General features: G+C 42.3%; 1 protein-coding gene across 3 annotated transcripts in view; it reads left to right on the top strand.

The window, feature by feature from the left end:
* Window positions 1-23,672, top strand: part of FAM169A (family with sequence similarity 169 member A) — a 106,424-nt gene that overhangs the window by 55,377 nt on the left and 27,375 nt on the right. For 2 of the 3 annotated variants that reach the window (XM_040420188.1, XM_040420187.1), the window contains exons 7-13: window positions 2,177-2,305; window positions 10,652-10,800; window positions 11,380-11,434; window positions 12,077-12,197; window positions 12,907-12,909; window positions 14,483-14,660; window positions 20,005-20,208. In XM_040420188.1, the coding sequence (XP_040276122.1) occupies window positions 2,177-2,305; window positions 10,652-10,800; window positions 11,380-11,434; window positions 12,077-12,197; window positions 12,907-12,909; window positions 14,483-14,660; window positions 20,005-20,208 (839 nt within the window). The remainder of the gene's footprint in view (window positions 1-2,176; window positions 2,306-10,651; window positions 10,801-11,379; window positions 11,435-12,076; window positions 12,198-12,906; window positions 12,910-14,482; window positions 14,661-20,004; window positions 20,209-23,672) is intronic. The other variant, XM_040420189.1, reaches the window with a different exon arrangement.

Consider the following 23,672-nt stretch of genomic DNA (forward strand, 5'->3'; position numbering starts at 1 on the left):
AGGATGTGTGTGCGAACTCCTGCTGACTATGCCCAAGTCCAGAGAACCTTTCACTTTGAGACTACAGCTACCAAAGAAGAAACTTTGCCACCAGAGTACCCCTGAAAGAAAGAGACCAGCCATCGTAGAAAGTCCAGAACCATCAAGGCAATGCACGATAATGCCAGTAAGGTGTTTGCAAAAAGGGTTATATTGTAATTACATAAATATACTGTATGATTATACCGTACAAACCTCTACCGAGCCATAAAACATTTAAAGGCTATGGACACCTATGGGGGCAATTTCTTGTTACTTATTTTAAGCTAAAAATCATTTTATTCAATTGGTATTTATTAAAAATGTTGAGTCCCTTTCTCTGTACAGCCTTGAGATTCACTAGTAGCTCTGTATGTTTCCTGTCAGGCAGCTCAGTTGACTGCTCCTGGTCTCTGACTGTCACGGGGTTCCGAAGGTGCACTCGATCCCCCATTGCCCGCAGAACTGTTGCTTAGCTTTTGGAATGAGGTTCTGTGTTTGACCTCATTCCCAGGGCGGCTTTACTAGCTGGGTGGCTCCTTGCTCCTAAGTCTGCCTTGAGCGCCGAGCTGATCACTCGGTGCTCGACTGGTTGGTCTGTCGGTCATGTGACGCTGGCCACGTCACATGACCCTCACTCCCCACTATAAATACAGGCAGCCTGCTGGCTACAGGTTGCCTGTTAATTTCTAGGTTCCTGGCTATTTGTTGGACTGCTGAATACTTACCTGATCCTGTTCCTTGACCATCCTTTTGCCTGATCCTCCTGTACTGCGCATCCGTCCTGGTATTGTGACCTCGGCTCCCACCTGACTACTCTCTTAGGACTCCTCTTGTACTTCTCTGCTCTCCTGGTATTTATGACCCCGGCTTCTCCTGACAATTCTCTGCTTGCTCCATTTGTACTTTGCAGCTTTCCTGGTATTGACTCGGTCCGTTCACGTCCTGTTGTTTGTCTGTCTGTCATCCCTGCACTTACTCCAAGTTAGGGATTGCCGTCCAGTTGTCCCCTGTCATTAGGACTCGCGAGGCAAGTAGGCAGGGCCAGGGGTAAGGGTGGAGCGCAGTGGTCACTACCCTCCCCCCTGTGTGTGTGTGTACGCGACCGTTACACTGACCTTATAAACACTCAATTTTTATCTTACTGATAAGAATGTGGTAAAATAAGTGTATATATGACCCTTTAGTAATTTAGAGATAAGGATTATTAGATGACCAGCACAAAGTAAAAGTGAAAGTGTGATTCTCACAGCTAGGCAGAACTTAACCCTGTATAACAAAGCTACTGAATATTTTTTTTTATAAGGAACAATTGAAAAAGAGCCCAAAATGAGTGAAATGCAATAATTACTCGCTGCATGGCCCCATATACTATTTTGATATGCCAATAGTTTGTAGCAGGAGTGATGCAGGTTGTAGTGCAGAACAGCTGTGGACCATTTCTCATGGCCCTGCTAGCATAATTTAGACATGCCTATATTCTGTGAACGCAGTTGTAATGGGTGTCTGTTTACTGTCCTGTGAGGTTGATATAATCAGAATTTAATACAAATTAATAATGTTTCCAAGCGTGGTTTCCAAGCCAGAATGACAACTTCACAGTTATTCTGGCCCATGAGAACCGTGCTCGGCTTCCGTCAGTTCTATAGATTGAATTAAGCAGCAGTATGTGTGCTCCATTCAAATGGTGGATGCAAGACCCTGGTTCTCATGATCAGTGACGATCCAACCACTGGGACCCCCGCTAATCACAAGAACAGGGGTTTCACATCTCCTATTTGAATTGTACGGTATGTATTCCTGGAAAGGTCATATACAGTATATATATATATATATATATATATATATATATATATATAATTTTTTATTTTTATTTTTTCTTGAAAGGAACAATCCAGCATTGTGTTATGTCCAGACTCTGAGGGGGCGGAGCATGACACAGAGATTCTGTCTTTGGTGTTCTGTGGATCTCTGTGTCATTCACCGCCCCCTCATGCCCTGCACTAGACATAACAGTTTAGTCAGGAGTATTTCTTTAATCATTGCCTGGGAAATTATTGACCAGCTCTATTTTATGATAACTACAGTATATCTATCACATCTTTGTTTCATTTTCCATCTTATGTATATTTTCTCCTTTATTGTCTTTGTATTTTAGCCTGCAAACAGTATTTAGTCAAGTACCCTGGAGACCAGGAGCTGCTTTGGGAAGTTGAAGGAGTTGGTCATTGGTTCCAGAGAACACTTATCTCCACTATTATAAAGAGAGAATCACAGAGATTATTGGGTAAAATACATATACAGTTCCGCAGAATAGTTGTTTATATCAGGGATTTCAGACTTTTTCTTTGTACACTAAAGAGACTCTATCACCAAGAATTGCTTAGAGATTAACATTGGTGTTACTAAATCCTGTTTGGTCTCCTGGCAGAGCAAAAACCTTTTTAAGGGCTTGTTCACTGTGTCCGCAATGCACGGGCACCGACCGTGGCCCAGCCGCATGGGGATCGCGGACCTATTTACTTGAATGAGTCCATGATCCGTCCGTTCCGCAAAAAGATGCAAAGAGCATGTTCTATCTTTTTGCGGTGCAGAGGAATGGAACGGAACCCTGGGAAGGACTCCGTAGTGCTTCCGTAGTGTTCCGTTCCGCATCTCCGTATTCCATTGAAGTGAATGGGTCCGCATCCGTGATGCGGAATGCACACGGAACGGTGCCTGTGTATTGCGGATCCGCAAATGCGGGCCGCAATACGGCAACGAGCAGCACGCGTTCGTGTGAATGAGCCCTAAAGGTGATGTGTGCTTCAGACAATCCTACTGCAGGGATCCCCACAATCATGAGAATGGGGACACCATACTTCATTGGGCCCCCAAAATGAACATGAACATGCGCAGTGCTACTCCATTCATCCTAATGGGAGTTCTGGAAATAGCCGAACACTGTACTTGCTCTGTACTGTACACTTGCTCCTATGTCCATTTGCAAGGGGGGAGCCCTGCGGGGTAGGAGGTCCCTATTCTCATGATTGGGTTTCCTAGCAGTAGGACCTCCACCAATCTAATAGTTATCCCTTATCCTGTTGATAGTGGATAACTTGCTACAACGGGAATACCCATTTAAAGAGGACCTTTCACCACTCCTGACATGCCTGTTTTAAGTCTCATGCATTCCTGATGTAATAACAATTCTGGAACATTTATTCTTATGGCTCTATGTTGTGACATTCCTTTATTATTTCTACTAGAAGTTATGAATGAATTGCTAGCAGTCTGCAGTAAGGGTACAGAGGAGAGGTAACAAGTTGGGGGGAGGGGGGGGGGGTGTACCTGCCCAGGCTCACTCTATCCAATCAGTGCTGCCATTTTTAGACTGGGCAGGTACACACAAAATCACAGTAATATAGTGGCAAATATGGGGGAACTGCTCAAACCCCAAACACTGTAGCGTGTTTCTCATTGGGGGAGCAGTCCCACCGCAGTAACCGACTATCCCCAGCAAAAAAAATGCGTACAATGGAGGATGCCGGCGCGGTCCACATGCACCACAAAGGCATCCTACACAAAACGGAGCATTGTGCGGATGAAAATATAATTATATAAATCACAGAAAAAAATGCACCAAACGGATATGCCACTGACTATACTAGCTAGTCATACAAGCAGATATTAAAAGCTGAGACTTTTGCCAGTATATTCCTGTCAGGAACACATCGGAGCCCATCATGCACCACGTCACGGTCTCTCAGCATGGCAAGGGTCCTACCACTACGCTAACTATGGTGTGAACACGGTCGGAAGGTGATGAAATCCAGCTCACAGCCAAGCTTCCACACAACTGCATAGCAGGACAACTAATGCAATGTGAACAAAGCAAGACTGTAAGCCTGGAAGCCCAGGCGTAGTCGTTTGAAGCAGTGCAAGGGATATTTGATGAAGGGGATAAAGAAATTGAGTCCAGACTTGTATTGAAGTTGATAACAGCTTTACTTGAATAAACTTTCATCAGGAAACAATCTTCCAACCTTGTCTTGGTTACCAGTAGGTTTTAGCATAAATTCTGGCAGGCAAACACACTCGGTGCTGCTGCATCTGTCACTCTTTGGCACTGCTGTGCTATCAGGATTAAATAGAAACTTTTCCTTTCTGCTGAACTTGGCTTTCTGTAGTCTGACTCAGTCTTTATATTTATCTTTATCCAGGGAATCTGTCACGGACGTTCCCGTGGCAGGTACCAGGAGATCGGAGAGACTGGCAACTTGTGGGTTAAATTGACAAGTTCCCTGTGGATCTTATTGTGTCTGTGTTTTGGTGAATGCCACACCCCTTTCTTCAGGTGTTGCTTGTTGGTAATTTACTTTTCCCATAAGTATCCGCTTCTCACTCTTGGAGGTGCGGTTTATAGATTTTCTTCCTGCCTTCTAACTAGCTGATTGATTGTACTCTGTGGTGCTTCTCGAGTTGCCAGTTTTCTACTTTCAGATAAGTCTTGTCTTTTCTTATTGTATTGTGTTTGTTATATTCCCTGTTGTTTGTATCTGGGCCTGAGACAGAGACTTCCATTTGTCCATCTGGGGAGAAATGGGTTGTCTCTGGTCCTAACCTCATTCCAGGGCCTTATAGGAATATAAGTGCCTAGGTATACAGCTTATAAATATATTCCTACCTTCAAGGTCTATTTATATTGTTAGGTAGTTAGGGCCCGGATTAGGGTTGTTTAGGAGGTGACCTGTTCCTTCCCTAGTTTCCAGGCCCAGTTACTGTTCCCCTTCCCTCCTGTGTTCAGTGTAGAGTTTTCCTCTCACACTGATCGTGACAGAATCTTTCCTCCTTGCTTCTGAGGCTCTTGGCTTTTCTCTCTTGTTCCAGCAGAGCTGATAGTGCTCTGCTGGCTTTGGCAGGGCCTGTCTAGCAGGGACGAGGGCCTGCTGCACACCCTTCCTTTTACAGGGGGTAGACTCAACTGCCTCTAGTTAACTAAACTCCTCCCTCTCTAGAGAGGGCTAGAATGGAAAAAAGGTTCCATTCCAGGCAAACTAACTCTGCCAGGCATGCCGCCATCTGCTGGTGAATCAGGCGCATTACATGTCAACAGTCACAAAATCAGAAATACAAATACACAATGTGCAGGACCTGGAATAAATACACATGATGGCCTTGAATCAACCATAAGAGATAGTGGAGAGGTACAAAAGGTGGTAATGCCACTCTGGGGCATTACAGAAATAATAAAGGAATGGCAAAAATAGAGCCACAAGACTAGATATTCTAGAATTGTTATTACATGGGGAATGCATGAAGCTATTAAAACAGGCATGTCGGGAGTGGTGACAGCTCCTCTTTATCCCCTTCCCGCATTATCACGTACATGTATGTGGGGCAATGTGGTGCTTTACCGCATTCCCCCACATACATGTACGTGATGTGATTAAACTGTCAGCGCACGGAGCGATGCGCTGACAGTTCAGTTTTGCCAGCACACGGGGGTTGCTAGGCAACCAGTGACGCCAGTGGGGAGTGGATCGCAACTCTCCCTGGCCGGCGATCGCTGTGATTGGTCCATTACTGCACATGGACCAATCACAGCGCATTGATGCGATTTAGGGAGGTACTGTGTGTACCCTCCTTCTCTGATTGTCCCAGTTCTGGTCAGGGAAGCGATCAGAGAAGGAGCTATTGTCAGAGTTCAGTCACCAAAGTTTTAAGCCCTTTTTACCCCTTCAGTGCCAAAACGCTGCTCTTCTGTGCCCTAATCAGTGACACAGATCAGTTCTGTGGTTCATCTGTCAGCCTGTCATCATCAATTCTGTGCCTCATCCCCTGCCTCACACATAATTAACCCCTTCAGTGCCGATTTGCCACTCTTCTGTGCCTGTCACTCCAGCCTGTCCGTCCGTCCGTCAAGATACCTGTCACTCCAGCCTGTCCGTCCGTCAAGATACCTGTCACTCCAGCCTGTCCGTCCGTCAAGATACCTGTCACTCTAGCCTGTTCGTCAAGAAACCTGTCACTCCAGCCTGTCCGTCAAGATACCTGTCACTCCAGCCTGTCCGTCCGTCAAGAAACATGTCACTCCAGCCTGTCCGTCAAGACACCTGTCACTCCAGCCTGTCCATCTGTTAAGACACCTTTCACTCCTGCCTGTCCGTCAAGACACCTGTTACTCCAGCCTGTCTGTCCATCAAGACACCTGTCACTCCAGTCTGTCCGTCCGTCAAGACACCTGTCACTCCAGTCTGTCCGTCCGTCAAGACACCTGTCACTCCAGTCTGTCCGTCCGTCAAGACACCTGTCACTCCAGTCTGTCCGTCCGTCAAGACACCTGTCACTCCAGTCTGTCCGTCCGTCAAGACACCTGTCACTCCAGGCTGTCCGCCTGTCAAAACACCTGTCACACACTCCCAAGTTACATTTAAAAAAAATAATTAACCCTGTCACTACATCTGCCATCCTCCTGTGTGTACATACTCGTGTCTTGTGCTTGAGTGGCACCATTTTGTCTGTAAAATATAAGTCTCCTATGCGCCATGTGGATTTGTGCCACCTATAATTGTAAAATAATATATTAATTAATCCCTTTTCTGCCCCAGTAAGGATATTGGCACTACTCTGTGCCTCATACTAAACCCCTGTATATAATTTTCTGCCTCCTGAGGCTAATCGCCAGCCATCTGTGCTACCTGTGACACCTGTCAATAACTGCCAAGTGACTCAGGGAGTTTTTATCCTAAAGGATATACAGGATTTTAGTTTGCTGTTCAATAAAAAAAAAAATTTAAATAATAAAAAAAGACCAAAAATTTTATCTACGTTAGTTTACAGTTTAAAATGACTAAACGGCTTTTCACTGCCAAAGAGGCATATGCCGTGCTTTTTGAGGACACTGACTCCAACAGTGGAGATGAAGTGACATTTTTAGTTTCATCTTCCTCAAATGATTCATCTAATGATGAACCCCCTCTTAGGCGTCCTAGGGGTAGTGCGCAGTCGCAGCCCATACAAGTGACACTTTATGGATCCCCGCAGATAACTATGTGCCCCAGGTGCCTCAATGTACAGCCACTGATGACCTAATTAACTTGATGGTGGAACAAACAAATATATATGCAGAGCAATTTATTGCCTCCCATCCAGACAGTTATCTTTCAAGGCCCCACAAATGTACCCCTACTGACACGACTGAAATGCAAAAGTTTTGGGGACTTCTCCTAAGCATGGGCTTTATAAAAAAAAAATATGTTCATATTGGAATATTCTTTATCACACCACTCTTTACTTTCTTGCCATGCCCCTGGCCCGTTTCGAAGCTATTCAAAGATTTCTACACTTCGGCAATAATAATGAATGCCCACCCTCAAGCGACCCCAGTTATTTAAAATTAGGCCAGTGATTGACCACTACAATTCCAAATTTGGTCAAGTATATACCCCCCCAAAATGCCTCTCAGTGGATGAATCATTGGTCCACTTCAAAGGCCGATTTCTCCTTTAACCCCTTGTGAAATTGAAAAATTGGGGTCTGCTAGTAATTAATCTTTTTCACAAATGTGAGCTTTGAAATCCTTTAACAAGTGTTTCTGCCTTCTGTAAGACACCTGTTTGCTGAAAAGTACCCTTTCTACCACTTAAAATTTCCGTACGGGGGTTCTCTTTCCAAAATGGGGTCACTTCTTGGGGTTTTTAATTTCTGGGGACCTCAGGAATCTTTTAAATTTGACATGGCACCTAAAATCAATGTCTGCCAATTCAGGCCAGCAAAATCCATATTTTGCTGTTTTGACTCTAGAGCCCTGCTGTGCGTCCATACATCATTTTTTGAGCACATATGGGGTGTTCTCGTATTTGGGGGGAAATGGGGAACAAAATGTGGGGTGCATTTTGTCCTGTTACCCTTTGGGAAAGTGAAAAAGGTGGGTGTAAAGCAACTTTTTCAGGAAAAAAATGAAATTTTTCCTTTTCACAGCCAAGTGTTTCGTAATTCTGTGAAATGCCTGATGGGTCAAAGTGCTCACTACACACCTTGAAATATTCCTTGAGGGGTGTCGTTTCCGGAATGGGGTCACTTTTTGGGGGTTTCCACTATAGGGCCACCTCAGGGTGTTTCACATGCGACATAGCTCCCAGTTACCATTCCAGCTAAATCTGCTCTCCAAAAGCCATATGGTGCTCCTTCTACTCTGAAGCCTGCTGTGCGCCCATACATCATTTTTTGAGCACATATGGGGTGTTCTCGTATTTGGGGGGAAATGGGGAACAAAATGTGTGGTGCATTTTGTCCTGTTCCCCTTTGGGAAAGTGAAAAATGTGGGTGTAAAGCAACTTTTTTGTGAAAAAAAGGCAATTTTTCATTTTCACTGCCAAGTGTTTCCTAATTCTAGGACACACCTTTGAGGTCAAAGTGCTTACTACACACCTTGAAATATTCCTTGAGGGGTGTAGTTTCCGGAATGGGGTCACTTTTTGGTGGTTTCCACTGTAGGGTCACCTCTCTTCATATGCGACATAGCTCCCAATTACCATTCCAGCTAAATCCGCTCTCCAAAAGTCATATGGTGCTCCTTCCACTCTGAAGCCTGCTGTGCGCCCATACATCAGTTTTTTTTAGCACACATGGGGTGTTTCTGTAAAGTCCAGATTCAGGGTAATAGATTTTGAGTTTTGTTTGGCTGTTAACCCTTGATGTGTTGCAGAAAAAATAGATAAAAATTTAAAATCTGCTAAAAAAAGTGAAATTTTTAAATTTAATTCCCATTTTCCTTTAATTCTTGTGGGGAACTGAAAGGGTTAACAACGTTTGTAAAATACGTTTTGAATAGCTTGAGGGGTGTAGTTTCAAAAATGGGGTGATTTATGGGTGGTTTCTAATATGCAAGCTCCAGAAAGTGACTTCATAACTGAACTGGTCCTGAAAAAGTTGGCTTTTGGAAAAAAAAATTAAGATTTGCTTCTAAACTTCTAAGCCTTCTAACGTCCCCAAAAAATTAAATGATTTTCAAAATAATCCAAACATGAAGTAGACATATGAGGAATGTAAAGTAATAACTAATTTTGGAGGTATTACTGATTATAATCACAGAAAATAGAGAAATTGAAATTTGGAAATTTGCTAATTTTTCCAAATTTTTGGTAAATTTAGTATTTTTGGTCATGACGTACAATATGTGATGAGAAAACAATCTCAGAATGGCCTGGATAAGTAAAAGCGTTTTAAAGTTGTTACTACATAAAGTGACACATGTCAGATTTGCAAAATTAGGCTGCGTCCTGAAGGTGAAAAATGGCTGTGTCCTGAAGGGGTTAAGCATAAGACATTTGCATTGAAATAAATAGGCTGCCCATGTAATGCTACAATGGATCTTCTAGAGTGGAAGGCACTCTTTGCTGCTGCTTTCTGCTCTTGCTTAAAGGGATTGTTTGGGAATACATCTAACAGGCAGCCTGCTTCTCCTACTGAAAAGATCATACGTACCTGCTCCCATCTTCTCCGGTCCTCTTTGCTGGATTCTATGTCTCTATCTTCCATTCTGGGGTTTGTTTTTTTGCTCCCTGGCATGGGTATGGTACCTGATCCTCTTCAGCCAACCTCTGGCTTCAGTGTTGATGTGTCCGCAAAGAGACACATTACCGCTGAAGCCAGCAGTTGGCTGAAGAGGATCAGGTGACCATACCCATGCCAGACAGGAAGAAAACAAAACCTGGACCTGAAGATGCAGGAGCCAGCGCTGAAGGCCAGAACAGCAGGGAGCAGGTACTTTTAGTAGGGGGAGGCAGGCACATAGCACCTGTTAGAATTCATGATGACAGTCCTGAATTGGGTATTGTCTCTTTCTCCTTATTAAGATGGTATACTAAAATGGTTTTCTAAACCAGCAGAGGTTTTGGCCAGTACTTGGGATGGTTGTCCAACAGCAGTACGTTGTTCAAAGGTATGACCCATTCTGATTATAATGTTTATCGCTGAAGTTATAGCACTGAGGTTGTACCAACAAATGTGCTTTAAAATATGACTGAATCGGCCAACCCTATTAATTCAAAGTGGCAGGCATACTTTTGGTTATGTAAATGATGCTAGCTTATTAATGGGTACTCTGTATTTATAAATCATATTTGTTCTTCATTACCAAGAAATAATTATTTGCTGCATCCTGCACAGGAGTCTTTGTATTTTCTGTGATTATAATCAGCAGCCACTAAAAAACTAATAAATGTGTAGATCCTGAGTGCACAACTCCATCATGGTCACACCCCAAAAAACGCTGAGTATCTTCTGGAGTTCCTCAGCAGTAAAATCCACACATGACGGGGCAGATTTTGTAGAATTCATCTTGGAAATGTTGTGGGAACGCCCTCTGCAAAGGGGAAAACATCCATGGTGAAAATCCGCAACATAAATTGACATGCTGCCGATTTAGCGTCCGCGCCACATGTCACTTTACGTTTGGCTTTTGCCGCAGAAATGTTCAACTGCGCGTGAATAAGATTTGTTAAAATCTCATCCACTTTGCTGCGTCTGTAAATGCTGCAGATTTTCCACACTCAATTTCGTGGCAGTAAATCCACAGCACTCACGCTACATCTAGCTGCGCTGTAATGGGTCATTGTAGTCATTCTTCTCATCTTGTTTATTCCTCCAGAAACCGAAGTTGCCAAAGACGATGCAGTTCCTCAGTCTACAGAACAAGAGTCAGTGCAGCCACCAGCCGAATCCCAGATAGAAGATTCACATGAGACTAAGCAAAAGGAGGACATTCAGATAGTGGAGAGCAAGTGCGCAGACAAGCAGGTGGGAGTATTGGTCTCCATTACCTTCATAATTTGCTCTACTGTACTCCTCTTTTACATATGATATCCATGTACAGATGTGCAGCTCATAATCCCAGAAACAAGATTCTTGGCTTTTTGTTCCAATGTAACTAAGATACAAAAATCAGCTTTCTTTGAAAATAGACCTAAAGGGGTTGTCCAGCCACTCATTTTTTATTGCTTAGAATGCTTAAAAAAATAAAATTTAATACTCACCTACCCAATCCTCCAATCATGCCTGTTCCAATGCTTTCTGGGCCTTTCTACTTTGTGGTCCCTCTCAACATGGAAATGTTACTGCTCAGCCAATCACTGGCATCAAGAAGCATCGGAACAGGCGTAGCGGGGATCAGTGAGGTATTACTTTGTAAAAAAATTTGGTATGTGTAAGTAAGTATCTCCATAGTTGCTGACTACAAGCCTGTTTGTAGTATGTTTGTAGGCTCTTCACTCTTCTGTCCCTTGTCCTGCTAGTCTAGTGACAGTGGAAGAGGGAGGATTTGATTAATCACACCCAACGTACATTAAGTCTTTCTAATGCTGTTACCTTTCACTTTAGGTGGAACCAGATGAGGAAAAAACTGTTACAAATGCTGATGCCAGTACTGCTGAAGGTAAAGAACTTGTATACTTACAGAACTGAAGAAAATAATGTGTATGTAAAAAGTAAAGGGGTTGTCCCTTCTCAACTTTAGGATATACCATAAATGTCAGATGAGTGCATGTCCCACCTCTGGGACCCACTACTTTCTCTCAAATGGGGCCCCCAGAGTGAAGGAAGAGCACACTGAGCATTTTTGACATATCCTACAAATATGCCATAGATGTTCAAATGGGACAACCCCTTTATGAGATTAAGTGGAAAAAAAATAAAGTGCAGTGAAATGTGGTAAATGTCCTGCCAAAACCATATTTCCCTAATTTAAAAAAAGGAAGGCTAAAATATGTGTCTGCATTTTAGTTTTTGATATCTCTCATATGTTAGAAATACAGTTTCATAATTGCACAGAATTTAAAGGCCACTTTCACATGGTCAGTATTTGTAAGCCAAAACCAGGAACCCGCAGAGAAAAAGTATGCCAGAAAGATTGGTGCCTCTTCTGTGTTTTGGACCCACTCCTGGTTTTGACTTTACAAATACTGATGAAAAATACTGACCTAATACTGACTGTGTGAAAGTAGCCTAAGAAAGTGTGATCCAGCAGATTTAGTATATGGGCAATTAATCAGAATTACTCATTCCACTTTTATTCTAGAACATGACGTAACACCTGTCTCCACTCGCACAAGAAGCAGTCATCTGAAGCGGCCAAAGATTGGAAACAAAGTTGTTGAAACAGTGGTGGAGGAGACTGCTAGCAGTGATCTTGCATTCAAGTAATTGTGGTTTTATGTGTACATCCACTGGATTATATTATACTCCAGCTGTAGCATTTTACTTAAAGGGCTTCTGTCACCCCACTAAAGTCTTTTTTTTTTTTTTGGGCTAGTTAAATTACTTATCCTGCGATATATGAAAATATAATGGTGTTACTTACTTTGATTCAGCAGTTTCTTCTAAAAACGAACTTTTATAATATGTAAATTAGGTCTCTACCAGCAAGTAGGGCGGCTACTTGCTGGTAGCAGCTGCAGAAAACCGCCCCCTCGTCGTGTTGATTGACAGGGCCAGCCGGGATCTCCTCCTCCGGCCAGCCCTGTCGGTATTTCAAAAATCGCGCGCCTGTGTTCATTCGGCGCAGGCGCTCTGAGATGAGGAGGCTCGCCTCCTCAGAACTCCCTTAGTGCGCCTGCGCCGATGACATCACCGAAATAGAAGACGTCATCGGCGCAGGCGCACTGAGGGAGTTCTGAGGAGGCGAGCCTCCTCATCTCAGAGCGCCTGCGCCGAATGAACACAGGCGCGCGATTTTTAAAATGCCGACAGGGCTGGCCGGAGGAGGAGATCCCGGCTGGCCCTGTCAATCAACACGACGAGGGGCGGTTTTCTGCAGCTGCTACCAGCAAGTAGCCGCCCTACTTGCTGGTAGAGACCTAATTTACATATTATAAAAGTTTGTTTTTAGAAGAAACTGCTGAATCAAAGTAAGTAACACCATTATATTTTCATATATAGCAGGATAAGTAATTTAACTAGCCCAAAAAAAAAATATGACTTTAGTGGGGTGACAGAAGCCCTTTAAAGGAATTGTTTGGTTTAGAAAGCTGATTGTCAAACACCCTGATAGAGTGTTTAGAGAGAGGTCCTAACGCATGTCCCTTATCTATTAGCCAGAGTGAAGAGTGGCTACAAAGAATGTTTTTCCTTTTGAAGAACCCCAAATGTCCATTCATTACATGGACACTGCACGGATTTCATTGCAAACTGTGTAATGTTTCATCTCTCTTGTCTTGGCGCTAGAACTTTTACTGAAAGGTTCCCTTACAAATTACTTCAGCAGTAGGACACCCTGTCATCAACTTATCCTTGAGGGACCCTTCTAAGAAGAAAAGATTGTCCAAAGCAGGCAATTTAAACTTCACCATTTGGTTCACAGTTCATAAGCCATACATTTTTACAAAAAAATTGTCTTCCAGCATGTTATTTAGACAGGTTAGAATCTTGTATGGGTAGAATCTCTGAGTTTATACCAAAAAAATGCAGTCATGGTTGCTCCGAGATATCCAGCACAGAAAATTTCTAAATCACAGCATTCTAAGATAACATCAATCCAAATTACCAAAGCTTTGATTAGTATGTTCTTCAAGAGATTTTTTAGAAATGTAGATTTTCTTCAAGAGATCTACTAGTCCTTAAAGGGATAATCCAAGAGTAACACAAACCTCCCAAAGTGGCTAACCCGTGGTGATGATCATACTTACCTACTTACCTAGTCCCCATCGCTGGGTTTGGTCTCTGTCGCTCCTTGGCTGGCACTTTCTCTCCCTGCAGAACTTAAATCAATATCCATTGATGGAGGTACACATGATCAGTTGTTGTGAATCAAGGGTAGCAAGTAACAGGCCCCAGTGGTCATAATCCCCCCCCCCCCCCCTTTCATCGACGGATGTTGATATAAGCACTGCAGGGAGAGGAAGATCCGGCCTGGAAGCAACAGAGACTGAACCCAGCGACGGGGACTTGGTAAATATAATCACCACCACAGGTCGGCTACTCTGGGAGGTCTGTGTTAGTCTTGGATAACCTCTTTAAAGGTTTCGCTTGTCTGGATGAGGCTGATCTGAAGATCTTCTGTTGTCCATTTCCTGCAGCTTAAGCTACCACTAACCCTTCTCTAAATAAAAGCCCACTGAAAATTAGCTGATCACTGTAGGTCTGGCGGCTGAAACGTCCTACCAAACGGTATTTCTAGGCTTTAAGTATGGGGGCAGATACATTTTGCAGCCACAAGATCAGTAGGGTAGAAACATTTCTGCTTTGGTATAATAAAACACTGCTTTGTCCAATTGTGGGGTCTTGTCTATAGTAAATTTTTGGGTTATGATTATAATGATAACAGTGTAAATGCACATTAGGATTCTTTCTCAAAAATTGCTTGTGTCATTTTGCAATAGAAGAGCAGCAGTAAGATGCTATAGTGCATTCTGGTTTGACCCAGAACCTTTAAGTTTTTTTTTTTTTTTTATGACTTATTATTTTTTATTATGCCGTTTGGTTGCAGACTGGAGTCTAAAGAGCAGATAGTGGAGAATTTCAAAGAACTCATTCAGCAGCTCGCAGAAGAAAAAGATGAGATTGACATGAGCAAGCTACAGGAGGAGATCTCTGCCAAGCCAGTGAAGCAAATGTTAAGTGAGAGTCAGGATTCTGAAAAAGAGGAAAATAGTGAGGACAAACAGGTACAGAAGTCAGAAGTTTACATTGTTTCCCAACCACAGTATATTACACAGATAATTAAAGGGAACCTGTCACCTCCAAAAAAACATCCCAAGCCGGCAGCAGTACCTGAGAGTAGCCAGCAGCGTGTTTGTAACGATAATTTTCTTCCTGCAGGCAGATGAAGCAAAAGCTTTTAAAAACGTTCTTTAAAGGGAACCTGTCATGTGGATATTTGATTATAATCTAACTAATTACATACAATCATTAACTACTAAAAAGTACCTTAGATGTATTCACTTACTGGTGTGACAGATGGTTACCTCATAATATACACACAATTGATGCCGCATGCTAATGAGCTGATTTGAGTCCAGCGTGATGTCATTGAGTCCAGCGTTTATTTAATATAGCCACTCCCCTGCCACTATAGCCACTCCCCTGCCCACCTGCTGCTGATTCATTTGAAAAATAACTGTCAATCAGCAGCAGGTGGGCGGGGAGAGTCAGGAGCTCATAAATATTCATGACTCATCATTATCAGCTGGAGCTTTTCAATACAAGATGTTGGCAGATTGACTGGGTCAATTAAAGAAAGTGACCCAGCATTTTGCTAAGAGAATCAGTCACTTATTTATGTTGCCCTTAGTTAGGACACCATAAAACTGGTGACAGGTTCCCTTTAATCCGCTGCCCGGCGCGCGTCTCTAGTCAGGCTTGAGGGCCTCCTTGCTTCAAGTCACGGTAACCACGCCCCCTTCCCTGCCCCTTCGCTGTGATTGACAGCTGGAAGTTTGGCAAAGCCAGCTGAACTGTCGTGCATAAGCGCTGTCAATCACAGCGAAGGGGCAGGGAAGGGGGCGTGGTTACCGTGACTTGAACCAAGGAGGCCGCTGCCTCCGTGACCTCAAGCCTGACTAAAGAAGCGCGCCGGGCAGGGGATTAAAGAACGTTTTTACAGCTTTTGCTTCATCTGCCTGCAGGAAGAAAATGATCATTACAAACACTCTGCTGTATACTCTCAGGTACTGCTGCCGGCTTGGGATGTTTTTTGGAAGTGACAGGTTCCCTTTAAAATCCCTGTCCCTACACAAAGCTAAAAAAAAGTAAATGAAAATGACACTTTAAAGCTCTTCTCAAGCACCTTATTAAAGGAAATGTGTCACCAAAATTTCTTTATGCCAGTTGAAACCAGATAGCAATACATATGCTTTTTACTAATCTGTTTTATTTTCTGATTGTAGATGTTTTTATTCTGTTTCCTGAACACAATTATGGGGGCGGCCATTTTGCCTGAGCTGTTCTTAACAGCACTTAGAGAGCATTAAAAAAATTGCTTTACTTCAGCCTCATGGACCATAGACACGATGGTCATGAGGGGACCTCATTGTATTCTATAAGAGTTTTCTAGGCATGTTCTGTGGCCTGTGCAGAGGTCAGGAAGGAGCTGATAAGCTGTGATATCATTTATTGTGAATGGTGGATCCTGTGTTGTTTGTACACAGAAGTTATATAGTGAGACTGCAATGATAAGGAGATAACAAAGTGATCTGTACAGGCCAAGAAGTGGCACCTATTATTAGGCTTAGTGACCAGTGCAAAAACTGCAGGATTTATGGTTTTTGTTTAAATATAGATATTGACATTAAAAATGCCAAAAATTCTTAAAAAACTTGTTTAACATAAAAATGTGAATTAAACAGTAGGTCATTTTCTGGTGACACATTCCCTTTAAGAAAGCAGCACTCTGACAGTAACTTAATGTATTACATGTTCTCATTTACATGTTGTATACACTGCTGGTCACATTGATTGTGGTGCACTGATATTTTTAGGGCTCATGTACATAAGTAACATGGTTTGTAAGACTCAAGAAAGACATCTGTCCATCCAGTTCATTGATCCAAAGGAAGTAAAAAAAAACTTATGAGGTACAAGCCAATTTTCCTCATTTTAAGGGAAAAAATTGCTTCCCGACTCCAATCAGAATAACTCCCTGGATCAAACATCTCTTCAGAAATCTGATAACAATAGCCTGTAATATTATTACACTCCAGAAATACATCCAGGCCCCTCTTTAACTCTTTTATTGTACTTACCATCACCACCTCCTCAGGCAGAGAGTTGCATAGTCTCACTGCTCTTACCGTAAAGAATCCTCTTCTATGTTTGTGTACAAACCTTCTTTCCTCCAGACGCAGAGGATGTCCCCTCGTCACAGTCACAGTCCTGGGGATAAATAGATGATGGGATAGATCTCTGTACTGACCCCTGATATATTTATACATAGTAATTAGATCTCCCCTCAGTCGTCTTTTTTCTAAAGTGAATAACCCTAATTTTGATAATCTTTCAGGGTACTGTAGTTGCCCCATTCCAGTTATTACTTTAGTTGCCCTCCTCTGGACCTAAAGAGAATGAGCTTTGTATGAATATCAACCTCCCGCTGTTTATATTTTCTGTGTGGAAAATGACCTGCTGTGCAGATTTTTAACTCTACAGCATATCAGACATTAAATTGTTGTGGGTTTGTATTATACCCTCGAGTTCAGAGGAGAAGTCAAAATCTGCAAACAAACCCCAATTGATACTTACAGATCTACAGCAAAATCTGTTAGTCCTAAATAAAATAAAAATTTAATAAAAAAAAAAACATTATAAAAGAGCATACTCTTCCACCCTTGGCTCCTTTGCCTGCTCTCATGCAGGACTCTAAAGAACCCGTCCTCCTGCAGTGGTGTCTCATCTCATGTAACCACTGCAGACGGTCACATGTTGCAGCAGTAACACGGGATGAGACTGGGTTTTACAGAGACTGGCATGTGAGCAGTCAAGAGAGCCCGGGGAGGTGAGTATTCTTTTTTTTTCCCCCCTTAATTTCTCCTCTTGCCAGGTGCCTTATCTGAAATCCAAAAGCAAATCTTCACTCAAATCTGAACAATTTGGTGCAAATTTGCTGCCGTGAATTTCCTGCAAATACTTGCAGAATTGCTGCTGGAATTTTCTGCAGCAATTCTGCTACTTGTGGACTTACTCTTACAGTCAAGTGATGTCTGTCTCTATTTCAGTGTTAATCAGTGTTTTTCCATATAGTATGTACTATTGACATGTATTTCTCTTCCCCGGTGGATAAACTCACATTTATCAGTGGATAATTAAAAATCTCGGATAAACCTCTCAATTGGCTAATATAAAAAATGATGCTATACTTACCGCTTCCTCCAGCGCCATTCTCTGCACCACTGGTCCAGTCCTCCTGCTGATATTTGTTTACTCAGTGATTGACTGCAGCGGTCACATGACGTATACCGCTACGTCACCACTACCACTGGTAAACAAACAGGAGAAGGCCCAGACTGGAAACAGAGAGAACAGTGCTAAGTATGTCAGCATTTTTTATTTTAGCCATTTGTTGGGGGGCTGTCCAAGATTTTTAATTATCTCGGATAACCCCATTAAATATAATCTGCAAAAACTGGTATTTTACTGTGCAACCCCTCTACAAGATTATTTATAAATATAATAAAGAGAATAGGGCCCAGTACTGACCCTTGTGGTGCCCCACTGGTGACCCAATCAAATAACCACCTTCTGTTTTCTATCATTGAGCCAGTTACTTACCCACATACAGACATTTTCCCCCAGTCCAATCATTCTCATTTTATGTACTAACCTTTTATGTGGCACGGTATCAAATGCTTTGGAGAAGTCCAGATATACAGTATGACATCCATTGACTCACTGTGGTCAAGTCTAGAACTTACCTCCTAAAATAATCACAATCACCCATGCCGATACGGCGTTGTATACACTTGTTTTCATTTAGATATTCCAGGATGGGATCTCTTAGAAAGCCCTCAGTTCACCCACATCAGAGGTTTAACTTGCCGGCCTATAGTTTCCAGGCTCAGTTTTTTTTTAAACCATTTTTGAATATTGGTACCCCATTTGCTGTGCGCTATTTCTGTGGAACAGACACTGTCATTTGTAGAAAGTAAGCATCTGTCTTCATTTTATAAAGAGCCAAAAATGTAAGTTTTATTCTTTTTAGGGTTAGTTTTACTCTTTGGCTCTTTGGTTTTCTACATAATTTATTTTTTTCATCATTGTTTTAGCACTTCTTCACTACCTTCCTGCTTTAGTGATTTAAATGCTTTCTTTTTGTCATTTGCCCCCTTTACATTTCTATTCATCCACATTGCTTATTTCATTTTCCTGACCCTTTCGTTCCCATAAGTTATGTACCTCTCACAATAAAAATTTAGGATGCCTTTAAAAATGTCCCATTTAGTTTCTTATTTTTGAAGACATTGTCTCAGACAGTCTGTTGCACAAATTCATGATGCTTGTGGTGTCATGGTGTCTGTAGCTCATGCTTTACCTTTCCGTGCCTTTCATTTTAAATAAGGCACAGAGTTTTTGTCACAGATGCATGCAGCATCTGCAGGAAAAAGAATAGGTGCACATATCATTTCATGTTGCATTATGGAGGAATATTAGCAGTATTTCTAGGGGAGAGTTTAGTGCTGTTGTATGCTGTTGCACAATGAACTTAGGGGGTCATTTATTAAGACTGGCGTTTTAGACGCCGATCTTAATGAGGCTCAGCGCTGGTCCACTGAATTTATGTAGAGGCACCGGCCTCTACATAAATACTGGCTGGTACTTATGGGACACTGTGGTGACCTGCTCCGCTGGCTGTTACCCCGACACTGGCTGGTACTTATGGAACACTGTGGTGACCTGCTCCTCTGGCTGTTACCCCGACACTGGCTGGTACTTATGGGGCACTGGTGACCTGCTCCGCTGGCTGTTACACCGACACTGACTGGTACTTATGGGGCACTGTGGTGACCTGCTCTGCTGGCTGTTACCCCGATACTGGCTGGTACTTATGGGACACTGTGGTGACCTGCTCCGCTGGCTGTTACCCTGACACTGACTGGTACTTATGGGGCACTGTGGTGACCTGCTCCTCTGGCTGTTACCCAGACACTGGCTGGTACTTATGGGGCACTGTGGTGACCTGCTCCGCTGGCTGTTACCCCAACACTGGCTGGTACTTATGGGGCACTGTGGTGACCTGCTCCACTGGCTGTTACCCCGACACTGGCTGGTACTTATGGGACACTGTGGTGACCTGCTCCGCTGGCTGTTACCCTGACACTGACTGGTACTTATGGGGCACTGTGGTGACCTGCTCCTCTGGCTGTTACCCCGACACTGGCTGGTACTTATGGGGCACTGTGGTGACCTGCTCCTCTGGCTGTTACCCCAACTGGCTGGCCTTGTTTCTTAATAGAAGGTGTTTGATTGAAGAGTAAGTGGATTCAGAAGTGGTGATAGTCCCTTATATTTGCATTTTAGGAGGTTGAATTGGAGCCAGTAAATGGTGATATCACAAAGGAAGTCTTTGAGCCTCAGCTGGTAAATGCACATGAAATACCAAGAGAAGCTTCAGATGCAGGATCCAATTTAGAACCAGGGGACAGTGATGGAAAATATCTCACCACCCTGGTTTCAGTTAACATGGACTTAGAGAAATCCTTTGAAGACTCATTTCCACACCAGGTACATGATAATTCTTCTGCTTAAGGATCTATTTGAACAGTTACTTGCAGGATGATGTGCTGTCCAAGGTGATGGAAAATAGCGTGGGAAAGTCTGTCTGTGTCATATGGGGTTCAAATGCTAGAACTAAGGCTTGTTTCACACTATGTAGCATGGCGGTGTCTGATTTAGGGCTCCTATACACCAATTGATATTTCTTCAGTGCGTTATTCACATTTTTAGGGATAGCACTCTGACTATTCCATTTCTGTGGAGCCATACATTCATCTATATTTTTTCGTGGTTCTTTGTGGTCATTCCGCAAATTATATAGCAGGTCCTATTCTTGTATTTGTTTACGAGAATAGCCCTTTCTCCTGATGAGAGTGAGAAAAATATGGAATGTGGATCGAAATAGGGACATCTTTTTGTATGGTTGGTTTCAAGATATACTTACTATTTTTACTAAAGAGGCAAAGATGGAAAAGAGAGCCCTAAACACTTGTGTATCAAAGAGAAATAAACAGTATACAGCATGTTTTCACTTAACCCTTAGGATACCAGAGGTTTTTTTTTTTGTGTTTGCATTTTCACTTTTCTTCCCTGTCGTCCTCTAGCCCTAACTTTTTTATTTTTATGTTCACATATCCACATGGCACATATCCACAAGGGCTTGTTTTTTGCGGGATAAGTTATCCACAGTTTTATGGGTTTTGTCCCTGTAGCTTTCCCTTTGCGGCCCTTTGCCCTTCATTCTTTGGGTCTGTATTATTATTATGATATAACATATGTATAGGTTTCATATGTCAAAATACTGAGAAAAAAAATTTAAAATTATTTTTTTACATCACCATATTCTGACCCCCATAACTTTTGTATAATTATGTATACTGGGCTGTGTGGGCACTCATTTTTTTGCAGGATGATCTGTAGTTTTTATTAATACCATATTGGAGTGTGTCCGTCTTTTTGATCACATTTTATTCAATTTTTTTGGGTAAGAAAAGCAATGAAAAAATAACAAATAGGCTATTTTGATACTTTTTTCCATTATGCCATTCACCGTATTGGAAAAATATTTTTATATTTTAATAGTACGGGTGTTTTAAAACATGGTGATGCCCATGATATTTATATTTTTTTATTATTTTTTTTATTTTTTATTTTATTTTAAGGAAAAGGGGGTGATTTAAATTTTAATATTTTTTTATATTTTGCTTTTTTTTTTTTTTGGGAGGCTACAATGTCCACTGCTTTGTTTTTTTTAGAGGGAGTATAGAAATACATAGATGGCAGGCCAACATAGGAATTGCAGCTCTAATAGGCTGGGTCTCTTCAGAGAGATCTAGGCTATTAGAATTAATTACCGGCATCCCTGATCGCACGGATTCCAGTATTTACCCGGAAACGTGCGCTTCCAGGTTTTTCACCCTTTAGAAGCCATGATCACAGTTGATCACAGTACCTAAAGGCTGTAATGTTCACTATCAGCATTTCAAACAGCAGTGACCCGCCGGCTATGACACCCGCTGCACGCGCGAGCGGGTGCCATGTTTAAAGATCACAGACTTTTAACCCCTCAGATGCCATGGTTAGTACTGACTACAGCAGCTCAGTGGTTATTTACCTTGAGCACTGTGCTCCTGGTGACTGAACAAATCCCTGTGCAAAGATTGCGGGAGTCATTGGATTGCTGTGGCAGCCTGAGGCCTTCTCAAAGGCCTGCCATAACAAAGTTCCTATAAAGGACTTGATACGAATGTACTAATTCTCGCATAGACTGCAGTGGTAAGCCTACCAGTCTAAGGTATAAGGAACAGACGATCGCATGTTAAAGTCCTGGAGGGGGTCTAAACAAAAAGGTGAAAAAAAAAATGTAAAATGTTTTTAATAATATATAGAAAAATTAAATAGGCATAAAAATTAAAATCACCCCTTTCTACATTTCAGGGCGGGTTCACATCACGTTATTAGCTTTCCGTCAGAGGTATACGACAGGAGGATTCCCGATGTATACCTCTGATGGAGGGCTGTACCGTATACCTTAACAGTGGGATGCGTTGCTGATATGTCCTCTCCTACCTAGAGCAGGCTCAAAGCGCAGGGAACACTGAGCAGAGAGGAGTCACCTGACTCTGTGTGTCTGCCTGATTTATCAGTTAACCCTTTCCCCCAGGTAGTTCTGCAGCTCACAAGCTGCTGAACTAGCTTTGCCCCTCCTGTCGGCTCCCCCCTGCGAACACAGCGGGACATGAGTATTTACATCTCCTCTGTCCTCCTGCAGCGGTAGGACAGAGGAGTTACAAATCCTCCTCCAACCTGTTCACACCCATGCCAACAGAGTAGCAGACGGCTCCTCTCCTTGTTGGCAGGCTTGTACCCCGCTCCCTCTGCTCTCTGCCTCAGGGAGATCCTCTAACAACTGTCCATATATGGGCAGTGATGTCACAGGAGCTCTCAGAGGCATCGTTTAACGGAGGCCAGTGGCGGATATCATACAGAGGCATCCTTCATCTATAGGGCTATTACACCCTCCGTTAAACGGATCCTTTTTTTTTTTTTTTACATCCTAAAATGCCCCTATTGTTAAAATATTAAAATATTTATCCCATATGGTGAATGGCCTAACAGCGTTGAATTGTCGTTTTTGGTCCCAAAAAAATTCAACAAAAAGCAAACAAAAGGTCATACACACTCCAAAATTGCATCAATGAAAAATACAGATCGTCCTGCAGAAAGAGAGCTCCATAGACATAAATATAAAAATGTTATGAATGTCAGAATATGACAATGGAAAGAAAAAAGAAACATTTTTCACAGGTTGTTTTTTTTTAAGCACATGAGGGTTTGAAAGCAATAACTTTTTTTTCTCATTCTGTGATTCAAATAATGCTTGTATCTTTTTTGTCATACCTGGGACATCATTTTGATGCCATTTTTATATTACTGTTTTTTAAGTTTTAGAGATATCAGGGGGAAATATAATAAAAGCAAATAAGTATTTTTTAACATTGTTTCTATTGCCACTAAAATACATATTTAAGCTGTGTCCCCCTTTTTGGTCATCTTTAAATAAGGGAAGTATCGCTTTCGGTAGTGAAGGATGGGGATATTTCTGTCGTTTGTGCTAATAGTGGTTGAGTTATTTTGAGGCTTCTTGTTAATTTTATGGGCATTTTTGGGCTTGTAAAACGCCATGAAAACGCCATGAAATTCATACATTTTTACACGTGTTTTTTTGGTGGCATTTCCTTCAGACTTTTTTTCCAAAGGAAAGTCTATGGGAAAACACCTAAAAAAAAACTGCACACCCAGAGCATGCTGTGATTTGAAAAAAAACAACTGTGACAAAAACAAAAAAAACAGGAAGCTGTCTTAAAACACCACTATAAAAACACATTGTTTGTAGGGCATCTTATCATTTCCCACCATTCACCCTCATAGGCCAAAGGCCACTAGGCTTCAAGCCTATAAAACAGGGCAGG

This window comes from Bufo bufo, chromosome 2, assembly GCF_905171765.1.
Source record: "Bufo bufo chromosome 2, aBufBuf1.1, whole genome shotgun sequence".
Taxonomy (NCBI): domain Eukaryota; kingdom Metazoa; phylum Chordata; class Amphibia; order Anura; family Bufonidae; genus Bufo; species Bufo bufo.